Genomic DNA, 21720 nt, shown 5'->3' with positions numbered 1-21720 from the left:
ATTGTTAAAACGGTAAACAACCAGCAAAAATATTTTTATCGTAACTGCAACGCCATTGCAAAGTTACGTCGTCAGTTCAATCGCGACGTGTCAGGAACGCATTCTCTGAATGGCCGAACTATAATTTACCTACAATCTCTTGACTATTTAGTGGTTGTTTTAGGTTAATTTTATGAAATTAAGAACCCCTTTCGAAGTTGGGTGCAGCGGAGCGGTGAATAAGTTCTCCTTTCTCCGGACGTTTGCGCGGGATAGCTCGCGAGCGGTCGGCAGTCGGGTGGCAGAAGCGCGAGCGCGGCCGACGCGATACGTTCCGTGTGACAGCTGCCGGTCTGTGTGACGTTGTGTGAAACTTTATCGTGTTTGTGGACTTTTGTGGAACAACACTGTTTTGAAAATCGAATTGGTAAGTTTTGTTTATTATTTTATGGAAGTAATTTTTATAAAGTTAGCGATAATCTTTGTACGTAAGTTCAATTTAATTGCGAAGTAAAGTCCAACTTAATAAATTCGTAAACCCAAACATTTAGAATTAATAATAGATTTTAGAATTAATATTTGGTGAGTTAAGTGTTGAGTAAATATTTAACCAGAATGAGGTATTTTGTCAATAACTTCAAATTGAATTTGCTAAACGATCAATTATTAGATAGGAACTATTTGTAAATAACTCTGGATTTAATTCACGTGTAACGATTTTTTTCTTGATAAACGTTTTATATTTGTGTATGATGAATATTATACGTTTACATACTTCCGGAAATACGTAAGAAACCGTTCATTTTTCATGCGCCAAGGAAATGTAAACAAAATAAAATAAGCGATTGCTTCTAGAGTGGGTAGATGTGAAAAATATTTTACACAGAAAAATCGACAGAATAGTACTGCTATGGAAATGTCTATTACTTTTATATAGTTGGTATTAAGATATGTAGATATAAATTACTTAGGTATCGAAGCTTTTTTTTTATTTGGAAATACGACGATACAAATTGGAAAATAATGTGCGCGATCACTTACATTGCAATCTGTGTTTTCCCACGCTAGAAGAAATTAGAAATGTTTGTAGGTAGGTGCTTATTTAGGTCCCTACTTACGTTGTAGAAATTCTTAGAGAGAACCAAGTAATCTTTAAAACATAATGGCGTAGTAAAGTAATAAAATAACAAAGAGTTTAATGCGTTTTCACGTAATTATCATTTAGGACAGTCCTAAATTTATGCATCTTAGTTAGTGCGCAAACGCATAGAAATTCATGTCCAATTCATGATTTGTTTGAAAAATTGATAAACCATCAGCCAAACGAAAATGGAAAGTCAATAAAACCGCAATAACTGACACTGATAATGGATTTGATGACGTAGGTAGGTAAAGGTAGGGCTGTTACGCACACATACACAATTCTAGGAATACACTTACGTGTATCTTTTGGGGAAAATTAATAATTGGAATGGCAACACTTGAAAATGATGTGACTAATTTAGAGCAAGACAAAGAATTCTGCATTTTTCTAATATTTTCAGTAAAAAGCGCGTTGTTGATAAATTCTAAAGTGTTGTTTATTTGTTCAATACTAGTGGAATACATCCAAACATTTATCTTAGAACGCAAATAAACATGTCAATCAGAACTGGGAGTGTCGAGGCAACCCTAGTTCTTCCAGGATTTAGTTTAGCTAGAGAGTTAGTGATCCGTAAAACGTATAGAAGTAAAAACCAGCCCAACGCTACACATGCCTAGCGAGGCATTCGGCTAAACAAACTATTTGTTCTATTTCGAAACATTGCGAGCTCCACTAAGTCTCGATCATTTAAATTAATGTTTTATTTACGTCTACATTTTTGCCCGCGTGTAGTTATTGCGTTTGAAGGTCGTTACGGACTCCTGGACGCGGTAGGGATGTGCCGGTGTACGCGACCCTAGTGGACGCGGTGCGCGGGCGCATAGCGCGTGTCTAGCACGTGCCGTGGACACCTGTCGCGGGGTCTGGGTACAACACTACGGTCTTGGACAAAAAACTGGCATTAAAAACCCTTTTTTGATAAAGGTAAAAACTACAATTTATAGCTCAAAGCAGATGACGCTCTCGGGGTTAATCTGAAAATTAATAGCTGTAAGACCTACATTATATTGCGCAATGGTAATTCGGATATATTTGTAATTAATTTTTAATACAATCATAATATTAAATTTCCATGAAAACTTCAATAATAATTGCATTGTCTGACCCATTTTTTTCCAACAAACCTATTCATATCATATCATATCATATCATTCAATATATTCAGCAATAAAACGAATGGGTTATGGGTCAGCTACATCGGAATTCCACGTTTTAATTGGGAAGTCCTAAAGGAAACTTCATTCACAAACCACATGTTAGGGAAGAAAACAGCGCAAGTAAAGCAATCATTTCCTATTTATAGTAAACTGCAGTATTGACGATAGGCCGATAGCGACTGACGTCACGGCGGCCCCACTTCAAAACCACGTACCTGTCAGTTATGCAGAGTACTTAAGTCATAGAGAATAGGATAGTTCTATCGACAGGTTTATTTAGAACTGCATCGTGGTTCTATCTGTACTGTTTATTGAAGGATTACTTCATACATCCATATTGTTCTATCTAACTCCTTAGCAAAGCTAAGAGTAGATGACATAATAACGGCGGTTTTGTGGGGTAATGAACAGATATTCCTCAGATGAAGGTGCTCAGAATCTGCCCCTAGATTGATGCTGTTATTCTGAATTCCAAAGAAATCACTTTTTAATCAAACCAAACAAGCATTGATTAGTATACAGACTAACCGTGTCCATAACCCTCTAGTTGCCTCTTATAGCCTAATCGGATATCCGAACTCCAACTTTGGAGAAACAGTTTGACTAAGTATTTGCTAGTCTGCGTCGCCTATCATTTGAATTTCCCAGATATTCGAAACATTACCAACATTACCATACAATAAGCGACCACAGATAACAATCTTTTGACATGCTGTTATGAAATTTTATTAATAGTCTGCCCACTATTGGAGTAAGCCACTTCCGCGTATTCATTTAAAATTATACGAACACGCAGACATAATTTTACATTCGTCTAGTCGAGCTATGAATGATGCATTTGTGAATAGTTATTGCATTTCTCGATCGGAAATATCGATGTTGTAAAGTATAATGTAAGTTTATGGCTTCGTGAAATCGATCAATCAGTAGTAGGCGTAGTCTCGTAGACATAGAGGATTGAATCTTGATTATTGGTTTACTGTTGTTACTTACCCCGATAAAATGTTTAAGATATACGATAATATGCTGCGAAATAATAGATATAGCTGTTGCGCTTGATGCGAGATGTGATTTCAAGTTATTAATTTAATATACCAAGAAGTGGTTTCCTATCTTCCAGAAACTATTTCTCGTCACTAATCTTGGCGCCAACTTTAGCATCTTTCCAAATGTAATGACCGCTCTAAAACCAGCTATATTAAATTGTATATGCCCGAAGGGTCGAGAGAACAGGTTACTTAGCATTTACGTGATATATTTGCATGTCGCTATTCATCAGTCGCCGTGTGGTCCTGCGACAATAGCGCGCCCTATCAATTTCTCGAGGTCTTGCGAGGCCATATGAGTATGTTTTGTTGAATGTGACAGCTGCAAACATTTCTGTAGGTATCTAAAATATATTTATTTAATCTGTGACGAACAAGAATGTTTAAGAAGCCGAAAGCTGGCAATGCTGCCAGCCTTCTGGGTACATTACCCGGTGACAGCGATGAGGAGCAATTTTTTGATGCAATGTATTAGTTTTAAGTTGTATATATAAGTTTATTTTTAATTTTTAAAATTAATGTAAATATTATGTAAATATTATAATACAATTATTCTTCCAGAAATTCAAAAAAAAAAAAAAGAATGTTCGAGAATTTTAGTTTTGGACTTCTTGGTTGGTGAGGTATGAGTATATAAGAGGAAGTTTGAAAGTAGCGCCGGTATCAGAAAAACTGCGTGGAAACCGGCTGTCATGGTATGGGCATGTGATGCGGAGGAATGAGAATCATGTAGTGAGAAAGATGATGACTATGAATGTGGATGGATATAGTGGAAGAGGAAGACCAAAGAAACGATGGATGGATTGTGTGAAAGTAGATATGGTAAGAAAGAATGTTACTCGTGAGATGACGGCAGATAGAAGAGTATGGAAGGAGAAAACATGCTGCGCCGACCCCAAATAAAATTGGGATAAAGGCAGGAGAATGATGATGACTTCTTGGTTCAACCTGATTTTTTTTCAGAGATTTAAAGCTGTCTTATAAGTTTATGCTACGCCTTTATTTTCGAAGAGTCGTCGCCGCAGGCTGAAATGAATAATCAGTATCTATCGTTGAAATGATTAAAAAGGAGGAAAAATAACTCCCACGTCAATATTTTAATCAAAATTGGTCAAAATTTCAATCTTCTCCAAAATGAGCCTCAAATTCAGTATGCAAACCACCATGTTACATATCCTTAATGTGACTCACGCTCTTAGCTCCCGTTTTTTTAAAGACTAGACTAAATTGGCCTCTTGTTGATACATAAATGGAAGGGTATAAAAACTAAAACGACAATACAAAATGTCAAAACAAATAGCTAGCGTGCTAGTGTTTCTATTTCGGCCAGAAAATGAATAGGCACGCCAGTTAGCTTCCGCGTGGGTGTTCAACCGATCCAATAAAGAATATTGGCGGATGGCGACTAACCTTTTTGCTAATAGGTATTGCAAATAGACGGCTAATTGTTTCGTTTGCCTAACAACCTAAGGGACTGTATTCCCCGATGTTAAATGTTAGGAAAGTTATCCTATGTTATTTTTGTAAAGTGTCCATAGATTATCTTGCCAGTCTTCTCCAGTGTCTAATTTTTCATAAGAGCCTGCAAAGCCCTATTTAAAATATCAACCATTGACTTTGACTTTGGAAAGCATCGATTGCATCTACACATTTTCCTAGATTTTTTTGCAGAATTCGGTTATTGAAGGAAACAAACACATGAAAGTATATTTTGTATTATATCAATAGTAAGGAAGTAATTTCGCTCAGTAACTGACGGTGTCCAAGATAGACGATGCTCAATAAATGTCAGAAGAAAGCCAAAACCACGCCATCACACGGCTGAGAGGTTAAAATGGCTATATTTTACTGTATCCCAGCTGAGTGTTCTAAGTATATTTTAACTGTACCTAGAAACTTGAACTATTATATAGACGAGCTTTAATAAAACTACTAGAAATGTTGTTAGTTATCGCTAGAATTAGACGAAGTAGTGAACCTAACGTTTATAAGGCGAGTAATAGGTATGATACTTAATTATGTGATTATTATTATGAGGTAAAACCTCAAAACGGATGAACAGTAAAATATGTTTGGCATAGATGGATCCAGGAGTTGGTTACTTATAGACTCTTTATATCACGGTACATTAACGAACTCTATAAATGCGAAAGTTACTCTTTCCGTCTATTGTGCTTTCACGCGTAAACTACTGAACCATTTTAATATTTGTTACACGGGTAGACTAGGTGCTGAAAAAGGACGTTGGCTGGCTACTTTTTATCCAGGTATAACAAGAAGCAGTTCCATCGGGATAATTTGATTCATTTATGTTAGGAGTGAGACTATCCTTAAAGTTAGTTTTGAAAGTGCTATTTATTTGCCAATACGGTTGTATGAGCAGGTCATCAGACTTGACCCAGCGATAGCAGGCGCTATGTTATTGATATAAGTTAGACGATGCACCTAATATTGATAATACTGCACCACAATAATTAAACGTTGTGTACTGCAACCAGAAGTAAAGTTTTAATACCAAACTATTAATGATTGGACTTAGATTAGAGATCTTCTTTGGGAATCAATCCGGTATCTTAATCTCAGGCACTAGTTTGAATGCTCAGTTTTAGTTTCGTAGTCCTATTATCGAGGAATGCTACAGACTACTTTTATCCGTCGGGACGCTTGCGAATATGCTATTGCTGCGGTTACCATCACTTCCAAATTATCCTGTGTCCTATCCTTTTATTCAGTTTCCATTGAATTGTATCTTGTATCCTCCGTTCACAAAAAATAACGAACCTAAAAGTCATCATTACTCACTTACCCAAAAACCCAAATACAAATAACGTTGTGAATTTCTGGGACATTTAACCAACCCATATAGCTAATAAGTATTGTCAAGTGTAACACAAAATAACACGGATTTTTCACAATAGATACATCAGCTTATCACAATACGAAAAGTAAATATAAAAGGAGGTTAGTGTTCGATAGGTTAGTTATCGTCACGAACGCACCCGTTTATTCTTTACTGGCCGCTTTCCCGCGGATTCACCCGCGTCCTGCGGAAACTACTGCCAGTGGCGGGATAAGATATAGCTTATGTTACTCGGGAAGAGTTTAGCTTTCCAACATTGAAATAATTTTTCGAATTGGTTCTGTAGTTTAGGTTACAAAAAAAACTGTCCTCTTTATTACATGTATTAGTATAGATTACACGAACGCAGTATTTGGAGTGGAGCGTGAAGCTAGACTTCTGTGACAGACAATATAACGGAGTGCATTGTGTGCTATGTAGGCCACTTATCCGAATGTTATAATTAGTACGTCTTGCTAACTGCGTTACGAGTTACGCGCTAGAGTTAGGCCGAGACTACATTAGATAGACGCGACGAGTGTTGTCTTCATGCAGACAATATTGTAGTTCTGTAGACAGAATTATTTTTTCATTCAAATCTTTTGTAACTTGCATTTACAGATTGTGGTTCTAAACCAGCCTGGGTTTTAGACTCAATTCAATGACCACAACTGCAACCGCGGTATCTATGATGCCTACACCAACAGCAACAGATGAAACTAAGGAATTCAATAATGATTGAGCTAAATGTGTACCGAAAGCTGATGATGCTGATCATTATAATATCCTGCTCCCTACATTGACGACTTAATCACAGGAGGAAAATTGAGCTTCCTTACCTCCAAAAATTCTCTTACCATAACCCGTCCGATCGCTGCCTTATTTAGCGTCAAGGCGTCAATGATCATAAGTGACGCGACAATCATGACGTTGACAGATGACGGATGTGACGTAAACAGTGATGATTAGGTAACGAAGTGCTAATCACACAGGTATACTTGCAACGTGTTTGGAAAACGGATTAGGGGTACCAATTTCGTCAGACTTTGCTCTGGAGATTTTACAGTTCATTGGAGTTTTGTCCTTTATAATAAGCTTTATGAACAGAAATGTTAATATTTATTTTAGATCCTTTGCTACCTCACGGCGTCCCTCATTAATTATTGACAGCTCTCAATTAGCTGCTAATACTTACCGTGTCTCAATTGATTTCATCATAAGCGCTACATAATATTGACGCCGCTACATCCATTCTTACAAGTCCTTCTGAATTCCTAATGTTTAATTATGATAAACCTGTTAGATACTTTTAGTCAGTTAAGTATGAAATGATATGAGTAAGAACAGCCTACTAGCTACGACACATACGTAACTTGACCAGCCCATAATGGATATCAAGTGCCTATTGTACCTACGACTGTCTAAAAACTACTTTCACTGGATAGTTCCATACGCCCTGCTGAATGTAATATCTACGGTAAAGCACTTGTCATTTCTACTAATTGACTTTCTCTAGTTATTGTTGATTCTCTTAATATCGGCCGTCGTCAACAAATAAATTAATAGAAGGAAGTCATGCAATCCTTATTATATTTAGACTTCGTGGGTCATTTGGAGAAATATTGTGGCACGTATATTAATTAGTTCCTTATTATTCTAGACGGAGTTTTCCTCTGCTTTTTGAATTGTGGTTCTTAACTATCGGGACAGTGGCAGGATTTATTAAAGTAGGTAAATTATTTAACCACTACTTGCGGCAGTTTTTATAATAAGGTGGTTAGAGTTTTATAAAAAACAATATACCTAGCTACCAAGATTCTTAGACTTGCTTTTCTTATACTATACTGGAATTAAATTGCCAAAGACGACGAATCTGTCTGAAATAAGACTATCCTAGCTTAACCCAGATTGAAAATCTCTTCATTAACCAATTCTTCAGAAAGAGTACAAGCAAAAAGCAACGCTCTCGCATCGGTCCAGCGCGCATCGTCCATTTTATAAAATCAAAAATCAAAATCAAAATCAAAAGTCATTTATTCAAAGTAGGCTGAAAATCAGCACTTTTTGAACGTCAAATCTACAAAAGACAGCCCCCAAAACGCCCGCCCTTCACCACTTCCTATGTGTTTTTGCTGGGAAGAAGAAGTGGTGGAACAAACTCCCCAGCAACACAATTCTGTCTGTATGGTTTGAAGAACCGTATACAAAAAAATAAATAAAAATATCACTCAAAATTATACACATAAATTTGTATAAAAAAAAAAACAAGTAAACATGTAATCATGTTAGCTAGTACACACCTTTCCCATACCTATTACTCAAGCAGCTACAAAAAAAAAAAAAATGTCGGAAAAAAAAAAAAGAGAGAACATAATGCCTCCATTCAGTGAAAATAGGTATAGTTTTAGGGCGTACTCAGCGACATGCGAAACACGACGTGTTTTTATATATATAATATATAAAAAAAAAAAAAAACAAATTTACAACATAAACAGTGAAAACGGTGAACTAGGACACTACACTACACTATAACTGCGAACATTATTCTACGTAAAATCTAAATGTAGTTTATTTACTTTCAAATACTTCTTGCGTATTTGCTACATCTAACGCTTCAACTTCTGTGTTTATCAACATATACACTTTATATTCAACTGTAAGTTAAGATAAATCTTCAATCCTTTGTTACAATTTCTTAGGACTGAAACATATAGTACATTTTGCTGTGAATTTATGATTGTATCGTCGTTTATCATCTATAAACAATGGATGAACTATATTTTTGAATTGTTTCATGTAATCCATTACCATTGCTTCCTCTGGTACATTCATCACGGCTTCAGTTTGAAAATAAACGTTGCTTTGAGCCGAGCGTTCATCATTCGGATCATTTTCGTTTTTTATTGATGAATGTCTACCATCTAAATTCAGTGCGTCACTAAACTCTGAAGGACGTGATTTCAGATTCATGAATTGAAACTGAAACAGTCATCTGTGATCAATTCAATAAGCTTTGGTATTACCCACAAAATCATATCTTCATAAGTTTAAGGTGGCTATACTTAATAAAGTATTTTCGAATTAAGTCTTTCTACATCATATTCGTCTGAACTTACCACTGTAAGTAGAGTGCTATCCTGGATACTGTTGACCGAATAATGAACAGGATCCATAGTTGTATGTAAGTACATTCTAAATCAGTTCGAGCACACCTCGGATCAGAACCAATCGACGTTTAAAGCTCAAAATACCTTCCACTTCAGCACCATCAGCGTCCAGCTGTCTACGTCTTTACGTCATAGTTTCACAATCACGCTTTAAATATTATTCACGGAACCCAAATGCGTATTGTTACTGTATTAATATTCAATGTTTGCCAATGTTGTCCAGATTTACATCTGATTGTTTGTTTTGTACAAGATTCTTTAGAATCCTCGGTATTTTCCTCTTTCCGAATGAAATTTACAAGAAACGTTGTGAATATATATAAAAATTAGTAAGCTCTAGTTGGTGTAGGTACCTAATTGTAGATAGCGTTGTCGGCGATAAGTGATGCCTCTGATAATGTTAAAGCTCCGTCAATACTGATGGTAGCTATTATTCGATAACTGGCGATGTTTTTGTGTCAATTACGAAGTTCAGCTCTGATAACTCCACACAGCCAAAGTACAAAGTCACGCTGAAAGAGAGAAATCAATACATGCACATTTCTCCCAAAAACACTGACACAGACAGATCCGAAGTTGACAGTTGACGAAGGCAGATAAATCAGCACATCAATGCAATAATTGTGTGGCAGCACATGATGAACATAAATTAGCCCAAAACTCCAAAAGTCTAGACACACATTGACGCATTGGGGATTGTTGGTCTTTCTTTTTTCCAAAACCGCAGTGAACCTACCGTTGTGAGTCAACCACTCGAGTCTGAGTGACTTTGTAATGATTCAGTCGGGAAGTGAATCAGCATATGTGTTACTTCGAAAGTTAATTATCGTTTGAAATTAATTGATGGTCTCTTATCCGTCATTAATTGTAGCGCCTTATGTAAGTGCTTCGTCAAAAAGTGAGTGATTTTAGAATATTGCATAATTTCTGTTGTTTCTATTCTGTCTTTTGATTCATCCAAATTTTCAAAAATCATCGTGATGACTGATCTTTCTGGTAATTCTATTAATTATGATTATCTGTTATTACCGTCAAACCTTGATCCCGTTATAAGATCACCTCCAAGAATCTCCTAAGAACTATCAATTAGAGGAACTTTTGGACTGGACTTCAATCAATCGATTTACCATCCATCACACAGCTTCAGCATCCGGGAAAATTGTAATCGAATAGTGAAAGAAAATAATTCGTCATTTAGTTATCGATAAATCACCTATAAGTATCGATAAATGTTATTGTTGCTGTTAATGTAAGTTGAATCACTAACGATAAGATGAAGTTTCTAGCTTTCATTCAATTACAATTTAATGAGTGGTGAGGATTTTCTTAGCTTAGTAGGTACTTTGGTTTCAGTGTTTAGTATATTTTCCATTGGTGGTTGACAAAACAATAATATTATTCGTAAACAATTGATTATGATTAGGTATATGTTGCGTCATGTAATATGGTATTAGTCAGATGTGAAATGCAATTCAAAAATATTAGTATTGAAATTCGAAGAACTTCGTTCCTTTCTTTCGTTTAAATGTTAAGTTTTTAGCTTATGAACGAACAACAAGCGTGTGTAAAGAGTTATTTTCCTTTCCTTTTATCAATAATGACCTATTCAAATAAACGAAATTCGCAGTCAAGTATTTCGATCTTCCCTATAACAGGATATTAGCCCAACCACACACAATCTTTGTCAACTATACATTCTTTGTAGTCATTAGCCGCATTATTTATACCTTTAACTGCTAATCCAAGGTCCATTAGCCATATCTTCGTCAATGGTACGGCCCTTCAGAAGCACAAATAGTAGGAGGAACTTCGTTTGTTCAGCTGCCATGATTTACAGTCTGTGGCCAAAAGAAAAGGTCGGTCACACTGTTGCGTAATCTTTTGTAATGTTGGTACTCACTGAAACAGTTTTGGTTTCTTCATGATTTTTTCAGAAGGATAATAATTATCTCTATATTTTTTTTCTATTAAGTTCAACAGGCAATGATGTTGATAAATAGTTTCAGTTTCGCACTCTCCTTAAAATGTGACCTCTTTGTTCTGAAATGAAGCTTTCGGATAGAAAAGTCCTTGTTTCAGCAAATTAGATTGCTAGTTTCCTTATTTTTATCAAAGGCCATGAAAGTTAAAGACTTCTGCTTTGGTTTCTTCCATTCTGAGCTTTTTAGCTTTTTAGCTTCCAGAGCTTTTTGCTTGTTGTTGTAGATAAATTCGATTGACCCCAAATATGATTAGTTTCGGTTTTTTGACACCAATTGACAGTAACAATTTCTTTTAAATTCTTTTGCTATCTTTGTAACTTTTTCCAGGGTACAAAGTCTACGAGGCTCAGATATAACATTTCACCAACACATAGACACAGAAACCTCGGTAATTCCGCAGAATCAGCTGGCAAACACAAATATTTTTAAATATCGGCATTACTGCGAGCACTTATAAACAAAATGATTGGTTCAACCGTTCAATATACAAGTAGGCTATGTATAAGAGACGGTGTTAGTCGGTAGTCGGTAGGGCATGCAATACCGGTTAACCGGTTTCGTTTTTACCGGTAAATCGCCCATTTTTGCGAGTTTTAAATTACCGGTAAAAATAATATGAAACCGGTAATTTACCGGTTTTTACGTTTTTCTGATAAAATATAGCAATTGTTCATTTAACGTCAAATCTTTGTTATGTAGCCTGAATATAATGTAATGTTGCATACATTACGTATTGTAAGAGTGTTAAAGTTGCTGTTTTTTAGAAAAGTAAACTTGTGTGTCCTTAACTATCTATAAGTTAGATACAAATCTTCTTTCTCATCTTAATTTATAAAATCTAAACAAATTGTATTCATTCGGTTATTCTGTTTTTCCTCATAGCTGTCAGCTCATACTAGGTACAAATGTAGCTAATGCTTATTTTACCTACTCTATGACCTTACTGAGCAAGGGCTTTTACTTCACCACCATGCGGACAGCTCTGAGGACACGGTGGAGCACACAGTCCAGGTGTGCACTGCCTGGGAAATGTACCGCCGTGTTGTCGTCGAGGCTATAGGCAGCGGCGACATTTCGCGTCCTTCCCTGGTTCAAGCCATGGTCCGGAGCTAGAGGGAATGGGAAGCCGTCGCCCCTTCTGCGAAGCAGTCATGCTCGAGAAGGAGACGGCAGAGCGACTGCGAGTAGCACCTCTCATCCCAGCCGCTGTAGTGGACCAGGAAGACACCACGGGCGCCAAGGGTCGAGAGACGACTCCCGGCCACCGTAGGCGTCGGTCTGTGGGCGGTGAGTTCGGTTGGCTCATCGTTCTACCGTCTGCATAGACAACAGACCCGTGTTAGCAGTGCGCGTTGTTCCACGGGTTCCTCAGGGAGATGTCACCAAACCCAGTGGGGCCCAGCAGGGCCAAGGCCTGCCGGGGCCGCGGGATTGTTCTAAAGAGTTACCGCTACCCTGGTCCATAAAACGCCTACTAAAAAACATGGGTTTTAGACAGAAAGAGTCTGTCATTTGATGATTTACCATAAAAAAGGGCTTTCCCTTCAATGAAAAATATATTTTTTACGGTAATTCTTAGCGTTCATCCCGTCTTGTGATGGGGTCGGCTTTCCGTATCTTCCTTCTTCCACTTGGCTCTATCCTCCTGAATAGACATCTTCCTCTTCGAGTTCGCAGATTTTCATGTCATTCATTACGACACTCAACCACCACGGTTTCGGCCTGCCTTTGCGCCTTTGACCGGGTATATTGAGATTGAGTATCACATTCACACTGCCGATGTCCTCAGGTGTCACTCCTTTTTACATGTCCGTACCATCGCAGCCGTTTCTCTTGCATTTTGTCGGCGACATCGCGTACGGATGGTACTGACATGTTTTTTGTTACGGCCCACGACACAAAAAACGTTTACCACCTTATACTTTTTTTGACGACCTCGATGGCGCAATGGTCACCATGCCGGACTGCCGAACCTGAGGTCCCGGGTTCGATTCTCGGTTCGGTCGACATTTGTGTGATGAGCATGCTTGTTGGCCGTGGTCTGGGTGTTATAATATGTATTTATAAATATGTATATATGTAGCTATATGTAGTTTATCAGTTGTGTTAGCACCCATAACACAAGTTAATTAATAACTTACCGTGGGGCTAACCGACCGTGTGTGAAAAATGTCCCGGCATTATTTATTTATATACCTTGCATATTTATTTAGTTTTTGCTTTAAGACTACCCAATCTTATTGTTACAATATCACATTTTTTAAAAATTACAAAAATTACCGTTTTACCGGTTTACCGGTAAAAATATTTTTATTACCGATTTTTTACCGGTAATTTTTGTTTTACCGAAATTGCATGCCCTAGTGGTCGAACCGAGGTCGATGCCATATTTTCGTGGTATTTGTAGTTTTCCATATATTACGCCGGTTTTCTGTTGGTGCTTAGCTTATTTATTAGAAAAATTGCAAATAGTAAATAAGTGTTGCATTTGTCTAAATTAAAAGTTCTTTGGGACGGTGTTTTGTAACCGTATTTGGTATCAGAAGCTTTTCAGTCTGGATTTATGCCCTTTCAGTGCTAAAGTTAGGAACAGCCTTCAGATGGGTCTTTTGAGTAAAAAGGCAAAGTTCTTAATAATTTAAACTACTCTGCAGTCACACCTACTTACCTACGTAACTAACTTATGTACTTAATTCTGACTTTCATCAGGTTTAACAAAACCCCTATAAAAGTAAGTAGCGAATATCGGTGGCGTGTTCTATTTTATCAGCGTAAGCGGAGAAGCGCCACTGTCAGGAAGATTAACTAATTAACTCGTCAAACAATCGACGTGTTATCAAATTAGTGACGTAAGCACCCGCCATTTTTGGCGCGCAGTTACCGCGGCCAGTGACGCCCCCGTATCGATTCAAGCTCTTAGTAAATTAGTGATGTGTGCAAACATCGAGCACTCGATGAAATTAGATTGACATCTGTCATTAAACCCCTGTTATTTCCAGTATTTGATATGCCGACATGCGTGTTATCTTCTATCGCAAATGAGAAAACATTTTTCAAATCATTAACGTTCCGCAATCAATAACTTTATGAAGCTGTTTTCTATTAATTTTTCACGCTTAATTACTGCACACTTACTGATATGGGTGTCTTAGAAATCGACTTGATTAATGATGCGTTAAATGCTTCATCTGTTCTCAACGAAACTGATCATTAATTAACATTAAATCAGTTTTAGCTTGAACAATTGGTGCGATTTATTGACGATTGGATGCGCGACACAGCGAACATAATCATATACCGCCGCCTTATATGTGCAACAAACTCATAAAAATGTTAAACGAGACGCTCAACAGCAATCAATATTTATCTGTGTTTAATAATAACAGCAAATGATACGGCAAATCGTACTAAAATCGATTTAATTAATGCATCGTTAAATTTCAAGATGGCGTCACTGAATATTGTTACGCGGTATTGTTCTTACGCATGTTGTGCATACACGTCAGTAAACAATAGCTTCCCGAGAAAATTAAGAAATGAAAAATCTTTATTTGTGGTTTTTCGAGTTTCCGAATTTAAAATTAGCTTTTCTGTCTCTACCGCTGAAAAATGCCAATGATCTGATAATAGCTGGAGATATTGTAAGCTTCGTCATAATCGCTGGAATTCTGGAGCATTCAATGATCCAGTACCTAAAATACATAACAACCAGGGTATTTACCTAATATTTACCACTCAATAAATCTTCAATACATTATTTACGAACGCGACGGAAATATAGGCGCACCAGTTTAATGTGACATTTACGAACCACGGAAGACAATAACTACACTGAAAAGCCGTAAAACTTTCAGCTGGCAACAGGCACAAAGTGAGACACTTCAAATTGACGTACAAACATTATGACCAGTATATCTCTGCTTTTAATGGTGGCGCGGCTTCTATGCCAAAGTTTCACGAGATAAGTTCACCCACGGCTTTTCTTCTTAGATTTATTCCGCAATTTATTGATGCCTCTATTGCTAACAGTTATTTAAAATACACTGGGCACACTATACCCTAAAGAGATTATGAAAATTCAAGTAGTTTCGGCCGAGTGGTCGGCGGCGCCAGGGAGCACGTAAATGGTTGCGATATTATGTCTGCAGACTAAAATAAGAATGTGATCATTACCAGCCGGATCTGCTCTAGCCGCGCTTTTAGTTGTCTTTACCGAATCACCGATGTTTCAATATCATTACGAATATCCCCCGTTTTTCAAACGTTTCAAGGAATTTTTGAAAAACGAATCAGTTGTGTCAAACATTAGCAATATACTTACGAAGAATTTTGGAGTGGGGGTGGGATTATACCGATCTTTTTTTTTTCATTTTTAAAACAAGAATATCCAGTATTGTTACACAACCTCCTTGGTTTGTTGATCGGAAAATTAGAATGTAACTCTCGGCTTTGATGTAACAGTTTCATAGTTTGTTAAATGCAATATTCGATTTAGTTTTCACGCTGCCATTTAAACATGATCAAAGGTCGACTGCCTATTGAACTAGCAAGAAAATGTATGTAGGCGGCAACGATACACATATTTTATCCTAATGTTATCTGCGTGCCGGCTTAATTTTCATTCTTTCTAAAGTAGGTATTAAAATTCATCATTTCATAATGACAGTACTCGTTCCACTCTTTACGTTAATTAACTCATAATGAGTTTTGATTAACAATACCCCTATGATCAGTTCTTTCTCAGAACATTTTCTTAATAAGGATGAGAAGTCATCAGCTAGCGGCTGGCCACTTAACAGGGCGGCGATCATTACCGGCCGTATTAATAGCTGTTTGTATTCATAACCTATAATACTGAGGAACGATGGGTGACCATTGCACCGTAAACAAAAGAGTCCTTGGCATTGTTGATTGCTATCGCGAAATGTCATCGTGTACTTGTGTCATTCAGAAAAAAAATTACTGTCAGATGATGACAGCAAATTACGCGGGAAAAGCAGGAAAATTCGCATGTCCTTTTGTGGTTCGTATGAGAATGAATTATCGTGAAGCGGCTAACGGCAAAAATATTTAGTTTCATGCTGTACAGTTCGATATCCCTTTATTTCAACTTTCAAAATTGTAACAATAGGTACAACATGCTTTCCCTTCCAAATTTTAATTGAAACTCATTTTACATGTTCCTATCTAAAAAAAAACATTTCTGCAACTGATAAAGAAAAGAAAAACAAATACCAACATAACGGAACTGCAACAGTGATATTATAATAATGGTGCCACTGGCGTGCGTCTGTGAGAATTTATGCTTTCCATACGATGCGATGGTCATGTAAATCCATGCTAATATCCAGTCGTCCGCGTGACTTTGTAAGCCTAGTTATAGAGAAAGAAAAATACTTGGAAATGTCATTGTTATGATGATGTAGGACTGTTGGAGATTATATAAGAAATTATATCTATGAGTTCGAGGCAGTAGTGCGGAATCGGAGCAATCGATAAGTTAACATCTTCGTGTAAAAAAATATATTCCTTTGATGTAGGGGTCTCAATTGCTACTGCTATATTCCGCTACAGCAACTGTATATTACAGTTCTGCAAATACTTGGAGGAGTACCTCATATGTATTAACATTGGGTATCAGCAACGAAAAATTTTGCAAAGAGACGTATCTATCTTATAGGTACCTAGCTGAAGTCCTAAGAATTAGTTTTATGGCATAGATCCAACGCCGTATGTTTTATGTGTTAAACCGAGCTAAGTATGAGTTACAATAAGCCCCCCGCGTACCTACCCTACCTATAAACAATAACCCTTTTATTTTTATCCGTCTTTTATTATTTGGGGCGATCATCTGAGACATCATAATAAAACTTATTTGTGTTTATTTGAAGAAGACTATAAAAGTTTTTGCGTATCGAATCATTGAATGTGGTAGCCGAAATATAAAGCCAAATATAACAGACCTCCCACGGCGAATGATTGGCATAACAATAATTTATGAACGAGTAATGAGGGCGAATAAAATCTGGGAGGGCATAGACAAGGAATCGAGATCAACTTATGACTGCCTGCCTTCCGTATATTGCGTAGATATTTATCTATTTATAGATACATAGTGTATCAAAATATACAACTTTTACTAAAATAAGGTGCCTGATTTTTCTACAGGTTAGGTATAATTTTATGTTGTTATGTTCTTACCTAGATTCTGTTCTGAGACTTACTAGATACTTTAATACCTACGCAGAATATGTTAAATACATAATAACTCAAAGTTAGTGGTCACTTAACGAGGCGTTTTTCTTGCTAAATTGCCTAGATATTAGTCCAAATATGACGGCAAAAACGGCTAAATCAATTTACATAGCCCAAATGACACTGATTTCCTTGACATTTCCTTAAAAAGCGCTAAGTAGGTGTCCATAATGTTTATAGCTACTTTATTAGTATATAGTATGACGAACACGTGCTCAAGCTTTTATAAACTTTGTAGTAAGTTCAACTCAGTCGTGCGCGCGGCCCTATGTGTGGGTAACCCTTGTACATATACAGTGACTTTGTGTGCGTGACAAGAGGTACAGTCGGGTACAAATACAGTTATTTAGGGGTTGTATACGGCTGTTTAAAGTACAGTTATTACGTAATTTAGTTTATTTATTTATATACGATACAGAATGATTCTGTATCGCTACTTGAAAAATCAAATGATGTATTTTCGGATTCGCTACTTTCACCAATGTTAATTATAAATTCTGACTCCATGTCAAAATGTCTATAGTATTCTTCTTTTTTCTTTTGTACATGTCGACAAGTATTACCCAACATCCCTTCATCAATTTGACTTAAACGTTCATTTATGAGTTTCATTATTTCCGTCTTATTTTGGTCGACATTATGCGAAGCAATATAATTTTTTAAAATTCCCCACACATTTTGTTTCCATTATTATACTAAATTATAGGTCTTTTACATTCTTAGTCCACACATTTATTTATTGTCCGCGTACCCCGAGCTAGAAAATATGTAAGGAGTATTTAATTCATCTTAGATATTTCACTTCATTTATTTCTTAGATACTGTCAATGTCAATTTGAAAAGCCGTATGAGAAAATAATGATAAACTGTAAAATGTAATAATAAAAAGCTTTGAATGTTGTTTCATTTTTTTGAAACGCTACTTGACTCCTTAAAACATTTTCTCCGTGAAGAACTAGACATTTTCGTAAACGACTGTACCCATAACAAAAAGCAATGAGAACACGTCATGCTCGGACGACGTCACTGTCACACGAATGAAAGTTGTATATTTACAAGCCGACGCACACATAGGGCCGCGCGCAAATCTGAGTTGAACTATCTATAACATAAAACCTATCTTTTGTTTCAGATTGTATGCGGAGTGTATGAAACTACTTGCGTCATGGCTGGAAGGAACTGTTGACCGCACCATGTCGAAATTAAAAAGTATAAGATGTCAAGAAAGAATTCGAAATTAAAATTTTAAATTCAGTGAAGTGATAGTGAAGTGCTTAACTATGTCCGATATGTCGTTCGATATGTATGAAAACATTACTAACATGGAACAGAACATTACGCATTATCCGACAGAGGCCACGATACTGGCTGCTGTGTGTGCGTGCATTTTTAGTGTCGTTGGAGTCGTTGGTAAGTTACTCGATTGTTTACCGATTATTATAGTGCTGACAGTATCGACTTTATAGGCCGTTCTGCCAACTGCATGCGATGCCCGATGCGACTATTCGAGGAAAGCGTTGAAACACAGTTTGTTTACAACGTCGTCACGCTGTACAAACAATGTGTCATATCCCAATAAACTACATTTCAAAGTTTCATTGATATTTCATCAACTTGTTTTGAAAACACGCGAAGTGGTGTTAGTGTTAAATGGATTTCCAGAGATACCTACATAAAGAATAATGATGGTTCTTTTTGTGATGGCTTGCTTAAAACAAGTCTGGAAATACTTTAGCTCTTAAAACTGTTTTTTCAACGCAAGAATTAGTGCATTATTTTAAAGTGGCTAGCTCTGTAAGATCTCTTAAAATATAAGCAATCCATAAAAGAAAGGTAAACAATTTATGTATAAAAATTGAACCCTTTTAAGTCGAACCCATAAATTAGAACTCGAAGAGAAGCACGAAGGGCTTATCTGGAACGGAATTTTAAACTTTACTAACAACGGTTTGAGTTTAAATTTGGAATTTGTTGTTTTTGTAGTACTTATGCATTTGTTTGTCGGTCGGTGTGCTCGCTATCACTAGAAAGCGTTCAATAATCGGTCACTTAACACGAACGCAACATAAAACGCTAAGTGTCGGTCGTAATCGGACATCAAACGGTTTGTTACACGACTCGATACCTACTCGGGAACGACGTGCACTCGGATGCCCAGCTGCGTAAACAAACATATCGTGCACATCACTAGCCAGTTGCGTTCGATATTCGAATTGTTTTTTTTTTTGAATGCACAAGAAGATCCGTATTCTGTGTAGTGTATGTAGGCCAGCATCAAAAATATTCCACGCTTAGATGCGATAATTACTGTAATTTAGAAAGAAGAAACTTTCACAATTACGCTGAAAGGCAAACCGCGAATTGTGAGCATGTATTTAAAATATTATTACAGTGACTTTTTACATAGGTACATATTTTACTCTGTAGTTATCATCTCGTGAGCTTAATGCCAGTTTCTACTGTGCTGCAAACTAAAAAAAAATTAACAACTTATTTTAACTTTGGTCTTTCAGCGTCTATTTACAACCATAAAAATAATATAATATAAGGACTGTGCCCTTAGGGAGTGAACGGATGAATGAATGGCTTCATTGACGAGACGTGACTAAACCCTGGAACGCACCGCTGAATGTGTTGCGGGAATTAATACATTAATGTTTTTATTGTAAGGATTGTAAGCCACACTGAATGTATCGTTTGTCAAATAAGTCAGAGCCAGATGACAAGTTTAGTATAATTAGTATTTGTATGGAGTTTAATGACTCTCTTCAGACTTAAAACTGCTCAACGTATTCTTCGAAGATTACAGGATATAGTAGATATATACAAGTCGAATACTGAAACGTCTCCCAATTTGAACTGTTGCCCTTATATCATTTTATATCTGCCACACTTACGTCAATTACTGTGACAGCCAGACTTTTAATTGCTTAATATTTGTGTATGTCGGGATACATAAACAAAAGTACACACTGTAATCCTCAGCCCCAAAATCAAATCTTCAATAATATTTACAGGGACACATACGAATTTTAAAATGTCCCCAGCAATAAAACCTCCCCCGACAATAAAAGCTAAGCAAACCTGTTGCAATTTCCTCGCTCCATATGAAAGCAAACATTCGTCCGTCGGTCACGTAATACCCTCGGGTAAGGGTGGGATTACACTATCCAAGATATTTGTTCCAGAACTTATTAAAATGTTCATTATCATCATCAGCCGTTTTTAGTGCCCGAATGCAAGGCACAGGCCTCACACAGAGAAGGTGATGAGATGAACATAAGCCTGGTCAAGGCGGATTAGCGGACCAGGCTATTTTTCCTCAAGATGTTTTCCTTCACCTTTATTCAGTAATTTGTCCGATATACTTAAAAAGAGCATATAACTTGGAAAAATGACATAGATACTTACCTGACCCGAAATAGAACCCGCACACTCGTATTTGAGAGGAGCCAAAATTGTTTAAAAGTTTACTAACTAGATTTTTACGGTTGCTAGTAGAGATTTTGATCAATAATAAATAATGCATCAAACTGTGTTGCCAATACACGTAACGAATTTGTAAAGTGATCCAGTCCACATAGACCAAGATATTGACTAAAGTGTGATACCACCCTTAGTGCGGTTCATTTGTCACCGAGTTTATTATCGAAAGCAATTAGTCGCGCGGAGGGACATCTACAATAACACCCTATGTATCGATATACCTACATATGTGTAAATAGCAATCAATTGATATATTTATTTGTTTGTTTAGCAAGCTTAGATAGATTAGTTCTTTATTCTTGTTAGCAGAATTGTTTTATGGTGCTTTTAGTAATAATTAGGTAATGGAAATTACAGGTTTCCTATTAGAAACATTTTAATTTTGGAAACTTCATTATGTCTGCCTGTGTAATTAATGACTCGTGACCATAGCGATACTTAGGTTGGCTACTCTTAACATATTATATCTGTATAGAACACCACGTAACATCTAATTTGATCATCAATATATTATTATGTTCTTAGAGAGTTGTTTTCATATTAATATCGACTTTGTAATAATTCAACCAGCACAATTCCTGAACGCAGATATTGATATAATAAACATAAATGAGGATTATCGTATAACCGCAAACAACTAGCCACAGACCACAAAAGTACTGAAT

At 36.7% G+C, this 21720-nt stretch overlaps 1 protein-coding gene across 2 annotated transcripts in view; it reads left to right on the top strand.

The window, feature by feature from the left end:
- Positions 1–268: 268 nt before the first annotated feature.
- Positions 269–21720, top strand: part of LOC124635242 (protein trapped in endoderm-1) — a 44114-nt gene continuing 22662 nt past the window's right edge. For both annotated transcript variants that reach the window (XM_047171098.1, XM_047171097.1), the window contains exons 1-2: positions 269–406; positions 18702–18979. In XM_047171098.1, the coding sequence (XP_047027054.1) occupies positions 18850–18979 (130 nt within the window). In that variant the 5' untranslated portion in view covers positions 269–406; positions 18702–18849. The remainder of the gene's footprint in view (positions 407–18701; positions 18980–21720) is intronic.

The sequence above is a fragment of the Helicoverpa zea genome, chromosome 12 (genome assembly GCF_022581195.2).
Source record: "Helicoverpa zea isolate HzStark_Cry1AcR chromosome 12, ilHelZeax1.1, whole genome shotgun sequence".
Classification (NCBI taxonomy): Eukaryota; Metazoa; Arthropoda; class Insecta; order Lepidoptera; family Noctuidae; genus Helicoverpa; species Helicoverpa zea.
The sequence above is the reverse complement of the archived record's forward strand: the minus strand, read 5'-3'. Positions and strand labels throughout refer to the sequence as shown.